Source organism: Odocoileus virginianus, chromosome 12 (assembly GCF_023699985.2).
Source record: "Odocoileus virginianus isolate 20LAN1187 ecotype Illinois chromosome 12, Ovbor_1.2, whole genome shotgun sequence".
NCBI lineage: Eukaryota > Metazoa > Chordata > Mammalia > Artiodactyla > Cervidae > Odocoileus > Odocoileus virginianus.
In genome coordinates, this window is record NC_069685.1 from 3862473 (window position 1) to 3879970 (window position 17498).

At 44.9% G+C, this 17498-nt stretch overlaps 1 protein-coding gene across 1 annotated transcript in view; it reads right to left on the bottom strand.

Annotated features, from left to right (window-relative positions):
- Positions 1 to 17498, bottom strand: part of TMEM131L (transmembrane 131 like) — a 174238-nt gene that overhangs the window by 28837 nt on the left and 127903 nt on the right. The window contains 9 exon segments of the mRNA XM_070474735.1: positions 6728 to 7329; positions 7651 to 7800; positions 8426 to 8611; positions 8815 to 9001; positions 10577 to 10719; positions 13186 to 13252; positions 13255 to 13312; positions 16082 to 16154; positions 17144 to 17253. Of these exon segments, the coding sequence (XP_070330836.1) occupies positions 6728 to 7329; positions 7651 to 7800; positions 8426 to 8611; positions 8815 to 9001; positions 10577 to 10719; positions 13186 to 13252; positions 13255 to 13312; positions 16082 to 16154; positions 17144 to 17253 (1576 nt within the window).

The following is a 17498-nucleotide window of genomic DNA, read 5'->3' on the forward strand; positions in this document are numbered from 1 at the left end:
TCTTTGCAATCCCAAGGACTGTAGCCCACCAGGCTCCTATGTCCATGGAATTCTCCAAGCAAGAATACTAGAGTGAGTTGCCATTTCCTTCTCCAGGGGATCTTCCTGACCCAGGGATCAAACCTGGGTCTCCTGCATTGCAGGCAGATTCTTCACCACCTGAGCCACCAGGGAAGCCACAGGGAAGACACTATACTGAGTGAAATAAGCCAGTCACAAGACAAATACCGTGTGATCCTTACAGTGCTCTTGCCTGGAAAATCCCACGGGCAGAGGAGCCTGGCGGGCTGCAGTCCATGGGGTCGCTAAGAGTCAGACCCGACTGAGCGACTTCACTTTCACTTTTCACTTTCATGCACTGGAGAAGGAAATGGCAACCCACTCCAGTGTTCTTGCCTGGAGAATCCCAGGGACGGGGGAGCCTGGTGGGCTGCCGTCTATGGGGTCGCACAGAGTCGGACACGACTGAAGCGACTTAGCAGCAGCAGCAGCAGCTACTTGTCTGAGGGACCTAGAGATGTCAAATTCACTGAGATAAAAAGAATGGTGCTACCAGGGACTGGAGGGAACAGAGTTCGGTGGTTACTGCTTGATGGCTTTATTGGGATGATAAAAAAGCTCTGGAAACCAATGGTGTCCAGTGATGGCTGTACATTGATGGAATGGACTTAATGTAATGTCACTGAGCTTCATAATTTAAGATGGTAACTTTCGGCTTGTGTATTTTACCAAAGCTTTTTTTGGCGGTATTGTGTGGCTTGTGGGACCTTACTTCCTCGACCAGGATCTAACATGCAATTTTTTTTTAAGTTGGAGGAGGAGGTAAAATTCTGGGTTATGGACATGACTCAGACACTAATCAGTTTTATGATCAGACATAAGTCTCAAGCTGCCGGAGGAATTGCAGTTTTCTTAAATATGAACCGAAACACCTTCTCTGCCTGCCCTAATTGACTGTTATAAAGACGCAACCAGAAAAGACAAAAATATTAAGGGTCATCATGGACAGACACTCAGACAGCTGGAGGGCCGGCTGTCTTCCTGCAGGAGGTGCCCATCTGCCCAGGGAACAGCACCCTCGGGGGAGAACTGAGCTCCAGTCACTCACGAGGCAAGGTCGGCATCAGCAGGAACCATCCGAAAGTGGGACCTCTCCACTGTTCTTCCAAGTAACCTCATTCCTCAGTGTATTTCTTCTTCTATCCCTGACTTCAAAATAAGTTAAACCAACCTCAACCCCATAACTGGCCTCAAGACACTAATATGACTCAGAAAGGATTTCATACCTTCCCCTTTCTTCTTTAAGGAAGAAGCCCTCATAACACCTTGGCCATCTGGGGAAGTGTAGATGCCCGCCTGCAAACACATCACAGCAGAGCAGGCTACAGGCTGTCATCTGCTTGCTGAGGGGCCCGGGGCAGCGCGAGGCTCTCAACACAGACAAAAGCGGTCAAATGCCCTCCAGATTCTGCAACCTTGAAGCTACACATCAACCTCACTCAAAGCAAGATGCATACATTTTATCAATAACACTTACAAGGTAAGTATTCTTTTATTTTGTTAATGGAAAATTATGTAAATATTATGTAGCTATAAACACGCTGGGAACATGAAATCCTCTGCAACACAGATCAGGTGTGAGACACCCACAGATGAAATATCCAGCCCCTCTGGGACAACGCAGAGGGATGGGGTGTGGAGGGAGGTGGGAAGGGGGTTCAGGATGGGGGACACATGTCCACCCAGGGCGGATTCATGTCGATGTATGGAAAAAAACCACCACAATACTGCAAAGTAATGAGCCTCCCATTAAAATTAAGTAATTAAGAAAAAAATTCCAGCACCACGAAGAAGTTGAGAAAGAGCCAATAGCAAGGGAGACAGGGTCAAAACAGAAAATAATGTCACAAAGACATCACTTCGGGTTCCTGAAGCCATCAGTGTGCCCAGAAGACAGTTAATCTCTAAAAATGTGCATGAATTTCCTAGAACCTTAATTTATGAGAAAATTATTTTCCTCAAGTTTTCTTCAGGCCAAGGACAGTACTGAAAGTATCAGTCATCAAAGTTTCTGAGAAAGGATCCAAAGGGATAAAGCACAGACTCTCAGAAAATTCCTAATACCTACTGTGGGCATTAAGAACCAGCCATGTTAAGTCGCTTCAGCTATGTCTGATTCTTTGCAACCCTATGGAGTGTATCAGGACCAACAATAAAATGAATTCAAATTTAGTCTTCCAGAAACTCTAACACGACAATACGCAAGAATTCAGAAATAACCGTGAGCATACATGTGGTTCTAAAAATGGAGCCACCCCAAGGCATCCTACTACGTGTGCGGACTCACAGGGTCATACGCTCTTCTGCCACAGCAGGAATGTCTGAGCCACAGAGATAAAAAAGAAAAATAAAAGCAGATAAAAAGGAAGATAAAAAATAAAGAACAATCAGAGAAAGGAAACAAGTGAATGGGCCAGAATCCTGCTCAGAGTTTTACTGTATCAAATCTAACTGTATGCTGTATTTTGAGTAAACCACTAGATTTTCATTTCTTGTTCTTGGTATCTCTAAGTATTAAATAAATGAGATTATTTTTTTTATTTCTGCAAACACTGGTATTTCAGAAATTTTCTAAATACCTGTCCAACTCATTAAAAATTTCCATGCACTGTTAATTTCAAGGCTTTACGGTATTAAATTTAGAAGTTCATTATCCCTTACGTTATTACAAGCAGAGACAACAAAAACTTTGCCAACTATTCCTCTTTCATCATGCTGAGGCCAGGAGCAACTGGTCTCCAGCTTTAAGTCTACATTATTTTGATCATATAATGAAAAAATAATAGTCACAAATATTTGAAAGGAGATATATTTCAAAAGATCACTTATTTACATTACACATAAAGCCCTGCTCCTGTCAGATTGACAAGAGACTCTGGACCATATAGCACACACTTCGAGGGTGTCACTGTTTCACAGCTGTTTGACCACTGACAGCAAAAGACAAGCGTGTGAAACCGAGCCCTGAGGAGTCTCTCAACAGACTGCACGTCTATCACCGAGCTTAATCTGTTATTTACTGCGGCCCTCTCAGGAGGAAGCAGGAGGAAGAGCGTGAGAGGGACGGACGGCACACTTTGTTACTCAGAAAACACTCTCTCCACAACAACGGTGAGCACGCAGCCATTAACACACATCTCAGAAGACCGTTCTCACACAGCAGGCTACGCTCAGAGAAAGCACAGCCTCGGAGGAGGAGAAGGCACAACGCTCGGGCGCTCCAGAGCCCCACCGGGTTCAGGGCATCACTTCAGGTGCTCTCGGCACAGGCCAGCTCCCCAGACCCTCTTCCCAAAGGCTGCCCTGTCACCGGGCGTGTTTCTAAGTCCGTCTATGTGCTTTGGGAGCAACGGCAAGAACGCGGCCAAGATGCTGACTGGTTCCAGCGGAGCGCCACCTCAGTTCCCAAGAGGCTCCTGGGGGGCTGAGTTCCGCTCACAGGACTGAAGCTGTTCTTCAGATTCCAGAAAGGATCTTCAGACGGAAACGCAAAGTGAAATCCTTTTCAAGATAGGAAAAAAAAACTGATGCTTCCAAGTTGGAAGTGAAAAATCTGAAGGGTCTTACACTTTTGGTTTTCTCATTCTTGGTTCTTTATACATGATGACTCCCCGCCTGTCACCATCTGCCAGCTTATCACAAAGCCATCCTTTAATATCTGACAAAAGAACACTGAACCCTCAGTATTACCATAAACCCCATATTCTATCTTTAAACTACAATTTTCTTGCCCTAGATTTCTCAGTCCTTTCTTACTTTTAAGATTCTCAATTCTTTAAAATGCTTAAATCACAAATTAATGGGAGGTCATTTTTTTACTTTATTAACCTCTTTGATATTTTCCTGCAATAGCAATGTAAACAGAACACAGAACCAAATACACATCAGTGAATGGGTTTCCCTGTGAGGAACTGACAGGTTAATTCTGGGGAGAAATACAGGCCTGTGAATTAGCACCTTTGATTTTGCTGGTACAAACACGGTGAAAAGCCAAAGTTTGTCATCATCTCTGATCTGATCTGACCAACAATCACCCTAATACTGCTTAACAGGCTGACAAGTCAGCCAAAGAGCAGTTTCAAACAGTTCTTGAAGTGAGAGATTTGTTTCCATTTAAAGCATCCTAAACATACCAGTTTAGGATTCTGAAACATTCTGAAAGAGATGGGAATACCAGACCACCTGACCTGCCTCTTGAAAAACCTGTATGCAGGTCAGGAAGCAACAGTTACAACTGGACGTGGAACAACAGACTGGTTCCAAATAGAGAAAAGGAGTACATCAAGGCTGTATATTGTCACCCTGCTTATTTAACTTATATGCAGAGTACATCATGAGAAACGCTGGGCTGGAGGAAGCACAAGCTGGAATCAAGATTGCCAGGAGAAATATCAATAACCTCAGATATGCAGATGACACCACCCTTATGGCAGAAAGTGAAGAGGAACTAAAAAGCCTCTTGATGAAAGTGAAAGAAGAAGAGAGTGAAAAAGTTGGCTTAGAGCTCAACATTCAGAAAACTAAGATCATGGCATCTGGTCCCATCACTTCATGGCAAATAGATGGAGAAACAGTGGAAACAGTTGGTTGACTTTATTTTTGGGGGCTCCAAAATCACTGCAGATGGTGATTGCAGCCATGAAATTAAAGGACGCTTACTCCTTGGAAGGAAAGTTATGACCAACGTAGATAGCATATTAAAAAGCAGAGACGTTACTTTGCCAACAAAGGTCCATCTAGTCAAGGCTATGGTTTTTCCAGTAGTCGTGTATAGATGTGAGAGTTGTACTGTGAAGAAAGCTGAGCACCGAAGAATTGATGCTTTTGAACTGTGGTGTTGGAGAAGACTCTTGAGAGTCCCTTGGACTGCACGGAGATCCAACCAGTCCATCCTAAAGGAGATTAGTCCTGGGTGTTCATTGGAAGGACTGATGCTGAAGCTGAAGCCCCAGTACTTTGGCCACCTCATGCGAAGAGTTGACTCATTGGAAAAGACCCTGACTCTGGGAGGGATTAGGGGCAGGAGGAGAAGGGGACAACAGAGGATGAGATGGCTGGATGGCATCACTGACTTGATGGACATGAGTTTGAGGGAACTCCGGGAGTTGGTGATGGACAGGGAGGCCTGGTGTGCTGCGATTCATGGGGTCACAAAGGGTCAGACACGACTGAGCGACTGAACAGAACTGAAACACACCAGTCATCTGCACAGGGCAGGAAGGTTTGGGGGTGGGGGGTGGGGGAACAGCTGTCTACAATCTACAATGATACAAGCAAATTCTATGTTTGTGGGCTCCTTTATTTCATTTATTCACTCTTCCTGAGTGCTATTAGATATTACATGGTGTCACCTAGGCTCAACTACAGGAACTGAACAGCCAGAAGTAGACAAGGATCCAGGAGCATGGATCTGAATCCTCTGACCCTCCCTGGCACTACATCATTTGAGGGTCCACACCCTTCAAAGTCCATCCACCCGCAAGACCACAGCCCGTGCATGCAGCAGGCACATATACACAGATGTCTGACAGACGCAACGGACCACAGAAGACACATCTATGGAGCAACAACCCTCAGAAACAGGTCTGATCTTAAGTTTGTGTGAAGTCAGTCTATGTCAAATACTGTTCTCAGGCCTATGTGACGCATGAAATGAGAAATACTCAGCTAGACTCACTGCAGAATGTCACCCTTTGCACAGGAGTTTTGTAGTCCGAGCGGCAGAGAACACCTGGGACAGAAATGGAAGAACAGGCACCCACAGCCCCAACACTGGCATCTCAGACAAGCAACGCTGTGCCTTTATGGAGACGCAGTTGAGCGCGTCATCCAAGGAAACCCTCCCACGCTGGGGAGAGGCCACGGGGACAGGACTCCTTCAAGCAGACACTGCTGCACGGAGCCCACGCCAGCGGGGCGGACAAGGGGCGCCAGGAACGATGCGAAGCGGCCCAAACCATGTTCTACTCAGGGCACCCCGGCTTCCTTCTCAATTAGAAATGTCCTTTGAGGGAACATTTAACATTCAGCTGGGTGTTTTTTTCCCCCTGCTAAATGCATAAAGCTCGTTAGAACCAGAGAAAACATGACGTCCTCTATAATATCAAGGAGGGAAAAATATGAATTTATTTATATTCAGATGTTTCAAGTAAGATCAGAGGTAACTAATTCTTCCAGAGTAAAAAGTGTGTCAAAAATTCGCCTCCTGAAGGGAACAGAAACGTGCTTATTAAAATGGTCAAGATGGATACACAAAAATAAGCACACAAGTAGAGAAGAAGCACGGATGAGCAGCATGCTATGGGTGCAGCTGTTAAACCCAGAAAGTTGGCAAGTTTCATTCTATCAGAAGCATAGGCTGAGTGATCTTTGCAAACAGCCTGAAAGGCCAAGATAAAAGATACTTAGGAATAGGTGTCCAACAATAAAACATGATATCTGCATCATTCCAGCGAATGTACTAAAAAAGTAAACCACAAAGCTCTAAAAGCTTTCCGTCATGCAAACGGTATTTCAATAGTTATACCTATGCTAATGAAACTTAGGGCATGAACTAAAAATTCCACAGCCACAATTCAAACTAGAGTCACAGGGGAAACGAATTCCACGAAGAACGCGCTGCAGACAGACGGGACGGAAGAATGACCGAGGAGGAGGAAAAGATTACCGTTACTTTTCCTGGAAACCTCTGGCAAGTCTGACGGGCACTGAGGGGAGTTTCTCGGCACATGATTCTCAGGCAGTCTCTTAAGCGTCTTCATCGGACAGACGTCTCGCTCCTGGAGCTCCGCTACGCCTTCTGCAATCTGAAAGTCCGTTTCCTTAGGAAACATACACGTCTGCACGCCCTCCCTCGCGTGACACCCGGAGGAAGGGTGACTGGCAGCAGCTGCGCCTTTGGGTGTGTTCTCGTCTTTGCCCAGCAAGCTCTTGGGGAGCGCGAAGCCCCTCTGCAGGTTGACGCCCAGGCCCCCGGCACACTTGAGGCCCGCCCAGGCCTCGCCCGCCCCTGCGGGGCACCCGTCCTCCTTGGCCGGGGCTGGCCTGTCCTCCGAGGGGCCGCCGGCGCTGCTCGCCGCGGCCGCGCTGCCTTTGTGCTTCCCGTAGTACACGGAGCACTTGTGCTTCTTCTGGGAGTGGCCGTAGGTGGCCGGGCTCCTCTTGGTCGCATTCTGGATCCTGCTCTGCGGGCTGCTGACCGGAAGGCAGCTTTTCCCTCGGCCTTTATCGGAGGGGGTGTAGGTATCGAGAAAGTTCTTGCAATTGCTTCTGAATTTAAGAAGAAAAACATTTAACATAACGGCAAGCTGAATAAACCCCTCCTCTCTAACTCCAGGAGGAAGAGGGCGCAGCCAGCGTGGTGGGGGGCGGGGGTGTACTAAGGACTTCTCACCTTTCATTCAAGCTCCACCGAGGAATAAACTGAGCCCTCACATGAAGTCTAGCATAGACTAGGAGGAATGGCTTAGCTGCCACACACTGACTTGAACAAAACTAAAGGCATATCACCTTAACATAAAATCAGAAGTAAGTAATACCAGAGGTGAGACCCGCCAGCATCTACCCCACCCACACGACAAGAATCCTTACTTGTGAGACTGAGGGCTGATTACGTCCACTGGACTAGTGCTTTGCTGTGGAGGGGAGCTGGCATTTTGTCTCTGTCTCGTCTTCATGAACTCCATCAGAATGTACTGTGCTTGTTGGAAGGCGATTAAAATCACACCCAACAGGGACAAACTGAGGACAAAAACAACAGGTTCTTTACTGCCCGGTTCTGACTACCGTTAAAAAGACAAGCTCTACCAGAAGGGAATGAGTGGCGGGCAAGGTCTAAAGAGACACTATTCAGATTCTACAAGATGTACAACATTAAAATTTCTGATGTCTCAAAATTTCAAAAAGCAAAATTTCTAAACAGGTGACTATTTATCAGTCTGACATTTCAATTCAATTTTTATAGATTTTTCCAGGATAAAAATCACATCCGAAAGGGTCATTCTAGTCTTCTAATCTCAAACTGCCAGTGCCCTAAGCCAATAACACCATATACCACATATACCATAGGTGATGTTCCTATATCTTAAATGTTATAGACAACATCTGTACCCTCCCCTGGGACCGCCAATGAACATACACGAGCGCAACGGTCTGTTACACTCTCAGATCCTCGAGCTCCCCTGCACTGAGCTCTCTGCTCCCTCAGCTCACCAGGGACCACTTCGTCTAGTTCCTGTCAGCGTTCTCAGAGCAGCGTGACCCACTCAGTCCCCGCGCTGAGACCTGCCAGGCAGCTCCCACTCCCACACGGCTCGCTGACGGCGTCCCCCTTGGGGAGGAGGCGCAGAGGAGCGGGGCGGCCTACCTAACGAAGAAGACGGTGAGCCTCCAGAACGACTCCTCCCAGCTCGGGCCCGGGACCACGTCCGCACACAGAGGCAGCAGGTGGTGCGGCAGGGTCACGTTGAGAGTGAAGCGGAACTCCAGGCCCGCCGCCGTGACCAGAGTCAGCTCGCGGATGACCCAGGAAGACGTGAAGTCCGGGGTAAACCTGACAGCAAGAGGCATCTCTGTGAGGCCCGATGGTTCTCACTTTAGGCGCAAGACAAGACAGTCACAGTGACAGCAGTTCTCACCTCCACAAGACAGCTATGCACATGGGAACAGCTTAAGACAGCCTTACCAGTGACAAAAGGTTTTTCCCCACAACACAGTAAACGCACCCCCGAAATGAAGTTGAAACCCAGTGCTTACACAATGCTGATGTCCCGGGATGTGTTGGGGCCCAAGGAAAACTGATGACAGTCCAGCACTTCGAATCCATAACCTTGGCAGTTATACCCATTAATTTTCAGAGCTGTCACAGATATAGGAAGTGGTCCAATATTCTCAACCTTAAAGCTCTTTGTAATTGATAAAATTTGCTTGCTGTCTTTCAGTTCTAGTGAGGATGGAAACTGAGATTTTAGTACACATGAACTGCAAAATTTATTCAAAATAATTTCCTGAATCAACATTTACAGAATTCACAAACCATGATCTACACGAGTAAAACGCAGAAAAATTCAATATAAGCTCAAAGCAGATTCCTAATTCCTAGAACAGTTCTAGATGCTACTATATTACCAAGATAAGATAAAAATACATAACTCATAAAGATTTTTCTTAAGTTAAATGACCTGCCTAGGTACCAAAAGTAACCAAAGCCTCTTCTGTTCTTTTATTTATTAAAGGTTAAGGTGGAAAATTTCATTCTTCTCAGGATTCTCCGAGTTTGGATTTACCATGAGCCACCAGGCACCCAGGATCCTTTCACACCCAATACTCAGGAGGGTGTGTGTGCTTCTGCGTAACTGCATCACAGACACGAGAAATATGGTTCAAACTCTCATTACGTGAGGGGCAGGAGGCAGCAAAATCTTTGCAAATAAATGAGAGCACATTTCATACTGGGCATTTAAAAAGGGAGGAAGTATCAATTTGTAAAATATTCCTGTATATTAATAATCTACAATCTATTCCATATTAGGACTAACATTTTATCTGGTTCCACAGATTTTATATTCCTCCTTAATTCTAGCTTTTAAGGTCAACTCTAAACTATTCAATGAGTAAGTGAAGGAATGATTTAAAGAACACTCTGATGAAGATTTTGAATGCAAAATGGCTAATCTTTTCAGACAGTGCTCATTTGACACAGTTTTCTTATTTAAAAAAATCCAAACAGGCATTAAGATAGTTCTACAAGTTATCCAGTGGTTTCACCAATCACTTTTCTCCGTGGGAAATATACTGTTACACTAAAATACTTTCAGTGTGTTCTGAAATTAAAAATAGTAGTAGGAAAACAAGACAGAATTCACCAAGAACATTTTATATCTACAGTTTGACTTTTGTCTCAGTTCCTGAGGAAGTTCTTGAAAATGTAAGTACTTTAGAAGCATGTAATTTTAATACATGCAAATTTATAAATTTCTAATGGAACACTTAACTAAATTTCTAAATCTGCACAGCCTGACACAGTTGCCACCAGACACATACGGCCACTTTAAACTAACTTAAACACTGAGTTTCTCAGTCCCGCGAGCTCTACTTTAAGCACTCCTCACCCACGTGTGGCATGCGGGTGCCGCATTGGACAACACAGAGAGCATTTCCATCACCGCACAACGTGCAAGGGACTATCAGTCAGCGCTCCCTGAAGCCTCTCTCCGCTTACATTGGTGTGGTTCTCTAAATAGTTTCCTACGATTGGGCTTATATTTTAACGCTATTGGGAACTTAACATTATACTCCCCCCTCCCACCACCTATTATTTAAGCTGGGTTAAACATCTAAACTATTGTTTTATAACCAAGTGGTACCAGACTACATATGCTCAAATACCTGCCTGATCTAATTACTTGCATCCGTACAATGAATTACTGACTCTGATAACCGCCTTTTGCTCTCGGCGTCAGCACCCAGCCCCTCTTCCCGAGCGCCGTGCACACAGACCGTGCACGCGCAGACTCACGTCGCCGGCAGTCCATCAGCGTGGACTCGGGCACCTTAAACCGCAGCGAGCCCCCGGCGCCAGGCAGTCTTCCACCCACTTTCAGGAGCTCTCTCGCCCCGAATCCTTCCACACCAATCATGTCGATAACAGTCAAGTTATTCCTACAGAGCGAGCAGATGCAGACAAAAAGGCAACGCAGGAGAGTTACAGGATACAATTTAAATTAGGAATTTAAATATTCCTAATTAACAAAAAAACATTTCTAAAGTTTTGGGGAAAAATCAACTTAATAGTATGGCATCTCCCTCCATCTCGGAGCAGAGAGGCCACTAAACGCACCAGAGTCAAGGCAAGCCAACTGGGCAAAAATGAGCAAATGACCATGATCACTCTCCAATTTCCACCCAAGAATGGAAACCCGCAGTTTTCTAACCAGGCACCAGGATGGTGATCAGACATTCAGGTGACAAAAGTGAGCAAACTGGGAGCCACAGAAAAATACTAGTAAGTGTAGAGAAACTGATAAAACTGTTCACAGGGTGAATTAAGGAGTTTCTACAGTAACTGTGACTATAAGCAATTCTTCCTTAGGGATATTTCTAGAAATGAAGTGCTACCCTGTCTTTTAAACCAAAGACTTAAAAGAGCAGCCTTCAAATAGCAAGTATCTACTCAAGTTCTTATTAATCAAACAGTAAATCAGATTAGCTTTTGCCTTTCCATTAACTGAAATCATGATTCCTAGGATGGAGAAGTGGAAATGATGTTTAAATGATGCAGACTATACTGAAAGGCAATTATCATTAATGTAAACAGTAGAAGCAGACAGAGAATTCATTCCTAGTTATACAAAACACACTGAGGTATCTTTACATCTTCATCTAAAGGACTAAAGCCTTTACTAAACCATTTAAAAGCCTTTAAGTGATGTTGGATGATTGATACTGTTTACAGAAAAATACTGTGTCTCTCAATACAGAAAGTACCAAGAATAAATTAGCCACTATAAAAAGCGGAGACTTTCAAGTCTGGGATAGTTGAAGCTGGGATAAGGTAAAGTTTAACTCTACACTTTCCATGAACTTAGTTCTTCAACAGAGAATGAGTTTAAAGTGAAACACCTGTCACAGAGCACTAAAGTGCTTACTAGAACATCAGTTACCCGTTCCACTAAGCATTAGTTGAGTGACAGTGAAAGTCACTCAGTCGTGTCCAACTCTTTGCAACTCCATGGACTATACAGTCAGAGAAGGCAATGGCAACCCATTCCCGTAATCTTGCCTGGAAAATCCCATGGAACATGGTGAGCCGCAGTCCATGGGGTCGCTAAGGGTTGGACACAGCTGAGCAACTTCACTTTCACTTTTCACTTTCATGCACTGGAGAAGGAAATGGCAACCCACTCCAGTGTTCTTGCCTGGAGAATCCCAGGGACAGGGGAGCCTGGTGGGCTGCCGTCTATCGGGTCGCACAGAGTCGGACACGACTGAAGTAACTTAGCAGCAGCAGCAGGACTAAACTGTCCATGGAATTCTCCAGGCCAGAATACTGGAGTGACTGGCCTTTCCCTTCTCCAAGGGGATCTTCCCAACCTCGGGATAACCCAGGTCTCCCGCACTGCAGGCAGATTCTTCACCAGCTGAGCCACAGGGAGGCCCAAGAACACCAGGGTGGGCAGCCCATCCCTTCTCCAGCGGGTACTCCCGACCCAGGAATCAAACTGGGGTCTCCCACACTGCAGGCAGAGTCTGTAACCAACTGAGCTACCAGGGAAGCCCTAAGCAATAGTTAAAATGCTTAACAAAACAGAATCTTTTAAGAACTTTAGTGCATTTTCTTTTTAGTAGCATTCACTTGCAGAAGAATAAACTTATATATTAAAGAAAGTCCAGAATAAGAAAGTCTAAGGTTGGGACTCCACACTTCCACTGCAGGGGCGGGGCACAGGTTTAACCCCCGATCAAGGAACTAAGATATCCCTCATGCTTCGTGGTGTGGCCAAAATAAAACATAAAATAAAAAAATATCTAAAATATCATTAATGAAAAATTAAATTTGTATTAGACATCTCACCAATGCAGAGAGAGGTTCAATATAGATCCATATTTACTGTAAATTTTTGAAACAAGACTCTCAATAAAGACTAAAGAGGAAAAAAATTCAAGAATGAGAAACACGTAGCTGCTTAAATCAGCTGGCAAGTAAAAAGAGCCAGTGGGCTCAACTGGGCACTTTTTTCATTATCTTCTGGTGCTACCAAGAAGTACAGAAGCAAGACAAATGGGTGTGATACTGGTATAAATCCAAACACTGCGGAGTGAAAATGTATACAGTAGTGCTTCAATCATTCTTCTGAGCTGAGGAAAGAAAAGTGCGGACGTGTGTGCGTTCACGTGTGTGTGTGTTCTGCCCTCTGTGATGGTGGGTGAGATGCTGTGTGAAGGAGAACACACGTTCTCCCTGGTACCAGGGAGGAGCCTGACACCCAGGGAGACTGAAGGTGGAACTTTGGGAAGCTGCTGTCCTCAGCCACTGCCTTTCCTGTCCTGAGACATAGCTCATCACTGGGGGCCTGTCTTCTTGAGAGAAAGAATCAGTCAACAAGAAAGCAACACAGACACACCTACCGGATGAGGATGAGGGAGCTGACTTTTCCGTAATCAGCTGGAGTGAACACTACACCAACCCTTTTCTTTCCAAAGGCTGCAAATGTAAGTGGAGGATGCCAAATCTGGATTCTTCAGACTGCACACCCTGAAAGTTATTAATAAATGCAATTAATGTATGGAGAGCAAGACTCCATCTTCATTAAATGCATAAACATGACCGCTGCTTCTTTAATGTCGGGATCTGACCATCCAAATCAACCTGTGGAACGTGTCTATCACGACAGTTCACGCCCATCAACAGTTGCTGAGCGCAACTGGGAAGCAGAGACAGGGGCTGCAGGACAGGCCGACATGGGCGCTGGCAAGGGGCTGGGCCTCCTGGATCGGACGGGAGCTGGGGCTGCAGACCTTTATCAGAGAGCTCACCTGAATGTAAAACATCACCAGGAAAACAGACAACAGCCTCCGCCTGAACGCTACAGGGATCTGACCCAAGCACTTCCCACTTCTGGGCAACCCTAAATTCCCTGCATTATTGTTTAAAAAGAAACCATCTTTATTACATTTAGTCTCTCCATTCAGGAGAACAACTTATTTATTCACATCCTCCTGAATAAACTGCATTCTCAATTTAACATTCAAGATTTAGTTCTTCATTATTGTGATAGACTTTCCCACTTTCCATTGTTTTTTCCTAGCTCTTTCTCACTAAAAGAAATTTCTTAATTTTCAGAGCTATAACCATGTAATCTGCCTAATATCTCTTTTGTATTTTTAGTTTTTGAATTTGTTTTATCCCTCAGTTATTACTAGCATTTTCCATACTATCTGAAAGAAGAAACAGTAATGGCATTTGATTCATTTTCATTAAAATTATAAACTTCATGAAGGGAGGAATTCTGCTTTATACACATATGGATACTGAAAAAAGCTGCCAATTTAAGTATTAAAAGTATAAGAACAATGCACTAACTATTAAGTAATTCTTATATGCCAGGCACTGGACTATAATTAGGTATATAAAATGCTAAGCATTCTATAAAACTATGAAATTTTCAAACATCACTATAAGTAAGAAAGAGGAGACTTGAAGAGGCTAAATTATTTACCCAGGACCACATAGAGGAGCCTGGATTTGGAACTTTGAATGCCCAATTCCACATGCTCTTAACCAAAGGAGCTACATTTCTAAAAACAAACCAACAACAAAAAAAAATGCAGGCCTTTCTTAAACAACAAATGATTCTATTAAGAATTTTAAGTTAAACTTGGGTGTCAAAAGCACTGATACTGCTCAGGAGGGAGGGGATATATGTATCCTCATCACTGACTCACATTGTTCTATGGCAGAAAGCAACACAACATTGTAAAACGATTATCCTCCAATTTAAGTTTTTGAAAGAAAGGAACACTGATACTATCCCTTTTTGTAAATGTAATAAATTAACAATGGTGACAATTTCCTTTGTCACAAAAAGTATAATAACCTATGGAAAATCTTCAATCACAGGTTAAAGACCTTTTCCAAGTGAGTTGCACCATTTGCTTAAGTCTGAATAGAATACCAACATGTAAAAGAAATGGGCATCATTTTTGGAATTTCAAACTACATACGATGAAATGGTCGTGGGGCGAAATATCTGTTAGCATAGAGGACTCACTAGTTCTACCTCCTAGCACTCCTGGGAAGCTGCCTGGGTGGACAGGCAAAAAGCAGGACCAGCCCAATAGCACAGGACTCCGCTGCCTGGACCACCGACAAAGGAAAGGAGCACTACTGCTGCGTGCCTCTTACTGCAGATAAGTCTCTGCTAAAAATCCATTTAAAGCTTTGCTTTGATTCATTCTGTTTTAACTCACACTGGAGCTTATCTGTGGCCTCCTTCTTCCAAGTTATTCTAGAGCCAACAGCGTATCTTTGGGAGGGTCATGAGTAGAGAAAGAAGAAAAAACATCTATGACATTTAAATATGTGCGTGCATTAAAAATACAGTGATGTGCACAGGTGTGTCTACATGTGTTTGTATTTTTGTAGGAGAGGCTTCATTTTTTAATTGACCTCCAGCACAGAATGCCGTGCTGTGTGCTGTGCCTAGGCACTCAGTCGTGTCTGACTCTTTGCGACCCTGTGGACTGTAGCCCGCCAGGCTCCTCTGTCCAGGGGATTCTCCAGGCAAGAATACTGGAGTGGGTTGTTTTGCCCTTCTCCAGGGGATCTTCCCGACCCGGGATCTCCTGCATTGCACACGGATTCTTTACCAGCTGAGCTACCAGAGAAGCCCCAAGCACAGAATACCCGTAAGTAAAATACTCAGCTACACCAGGGACCCACAGAAGGACTGCGTGAAAACTCAGTTTCCAGGCAAGCGACGTCCTCTCCATGTGACATGCTTATTACTTACTCCCTCTCCAGAGTACTTATGCAAGACCTCGTGAGGGCCCAGAGGTGCAAGAATTTCAGAGAAATCCTTTTATATAGATAAGGTCAATATTACAGAAATTGGGTTATCTGCTAAAAACATGAAGTCAGCTTAGTAAGACTTAAAAAAAAAACAACCAGTGTTTACTTTTATCTTGCCAGGATATCTTGATGGGGCTAAGGAATTTTAAGAGAATTATAAATTCTGGGGTCTCAAGTTTTACAGTTTTCTACAGAGGTCTGATTCAATTGTTATTTCTTCACTCACATGAATCTAAATAATCAAATTAAAATGATTTACAGGCTCACATGAACCCTGGGCTCCTGCTGTAGTACTTAATTGGAAAAAGCTGCTATGTATACTTAACTCCTAGAATAAAAAATAGAGAGACACGTATATTACGAAAAGCCACTTGAAACATAAATCAGTGAGGCCCATATGCTAGGAGTCAAGTTTGTCAGCATTCTTTTCTCTGTTTAAAGATGACATCCTACCAGGTAAGGGCAAGATTTGGTAAGCTGGAATTCACTGGTTGTGAAATTAATCATTTGCATATCGGTGCCAAACCTATAAAGAAAAAAAAAAACATTTAAAATAGCATTCAGATCACCAAGAAAGAACATATGTGTGCATACACACACATATAAACATACGTGCATATTTTTACACATACCCAGTTCACCCCGACCTGTCACTCCTGTGCCCGGCTCCCCACACAGTACCCGGCACGCTTTAAGAGCACAGTAAACATTGTGGAGTGAATAATGTTGGCAGCACAGAATGCAAAGAATGCTATGGTGACAAAAGCTCCATCTGAAGCAATTCTTTTCCTCCAAACGGTTCAAAGCTGTGGAACCTGACAGGAGGTGACTCTCAACCAAGGAGAATGCTATCTCCCAGTGGCCATCTGCCCACACCTAGAGACACTTTTGATTGCCCAGGCTGGTGAAGTCTACCGGAATCTACTGGGTGGAAGCTAGGGATGCTGCTGAACAACCTCCAAAGCACGGAACACATCTCATCTCTCATCAAACAGAGTCAGTGCCCAAAACACTGGCAGTGCTGAAGCTGAGACATGGGGATGAGGCATCACTAAGCCAGAAGGGAAAACGTTCTAAGTGAAACCATGACTTCTGTACGAAGATTAGATTAACAGATACAAATTCTGATCTCACCTGTATCACAACACTAGGCTAAGATACACTAAACCTCCACTAAACTCTCTGCTTGCGTTGCCCAGGGGTCACGGATTCCAGGTCTAAATTTGAGGAGTGTGAAAAATCACAACGGGAAAGCTTCCCTGACGAGAAAAGAATGCTCTGTCGGGCCCTGCACTTGAGCCAGGACACTGAAGAGCCACACAGCACACGGGATGGCGCGTGCCATCGGGTCCGCACGGAGGGACAGGGTCGGCACCATGGCTGAGCCCGTGCACATCCACGCACAGAACCGGGGGGAATGCAGAGGACGCTGAACAGTTGCGGGTCTTAACAGGACAGGCCCTATCAACTCCTCCTAGCAACCCCCCCGAAGGGTCTTCACCGGCTGGGCGTTACCATTTGTGCAGCAGGCGCGCGGCGGCCTCAGGCTTCGGGTACAAAGAGACGGGCAGGAGCTGCAGGGACACGGGCCACGAGGAGGGGTTCTTCACCATGAAGTACTTCACCTAGACGTGCAGGAAGGAGAGTCAGTTCCGGAGAAGGACAGCACCCCTGAGACGCAGGTGCAAAGACTCATCACCTGCATCTCACCAGGAACCATCACCTAGGCCATTCCAGGAACGGTCTAGAGCGTGAACGGCCTGCACGCGTCATAAGAGCTGCGTAACCTGCGGTGGAGGAGCTGCGAGGACAGGAGGATACACAGGCCACCGGGCCGGGCAAGGAGAAGCCCTGGGCTGGAGGTGTAACG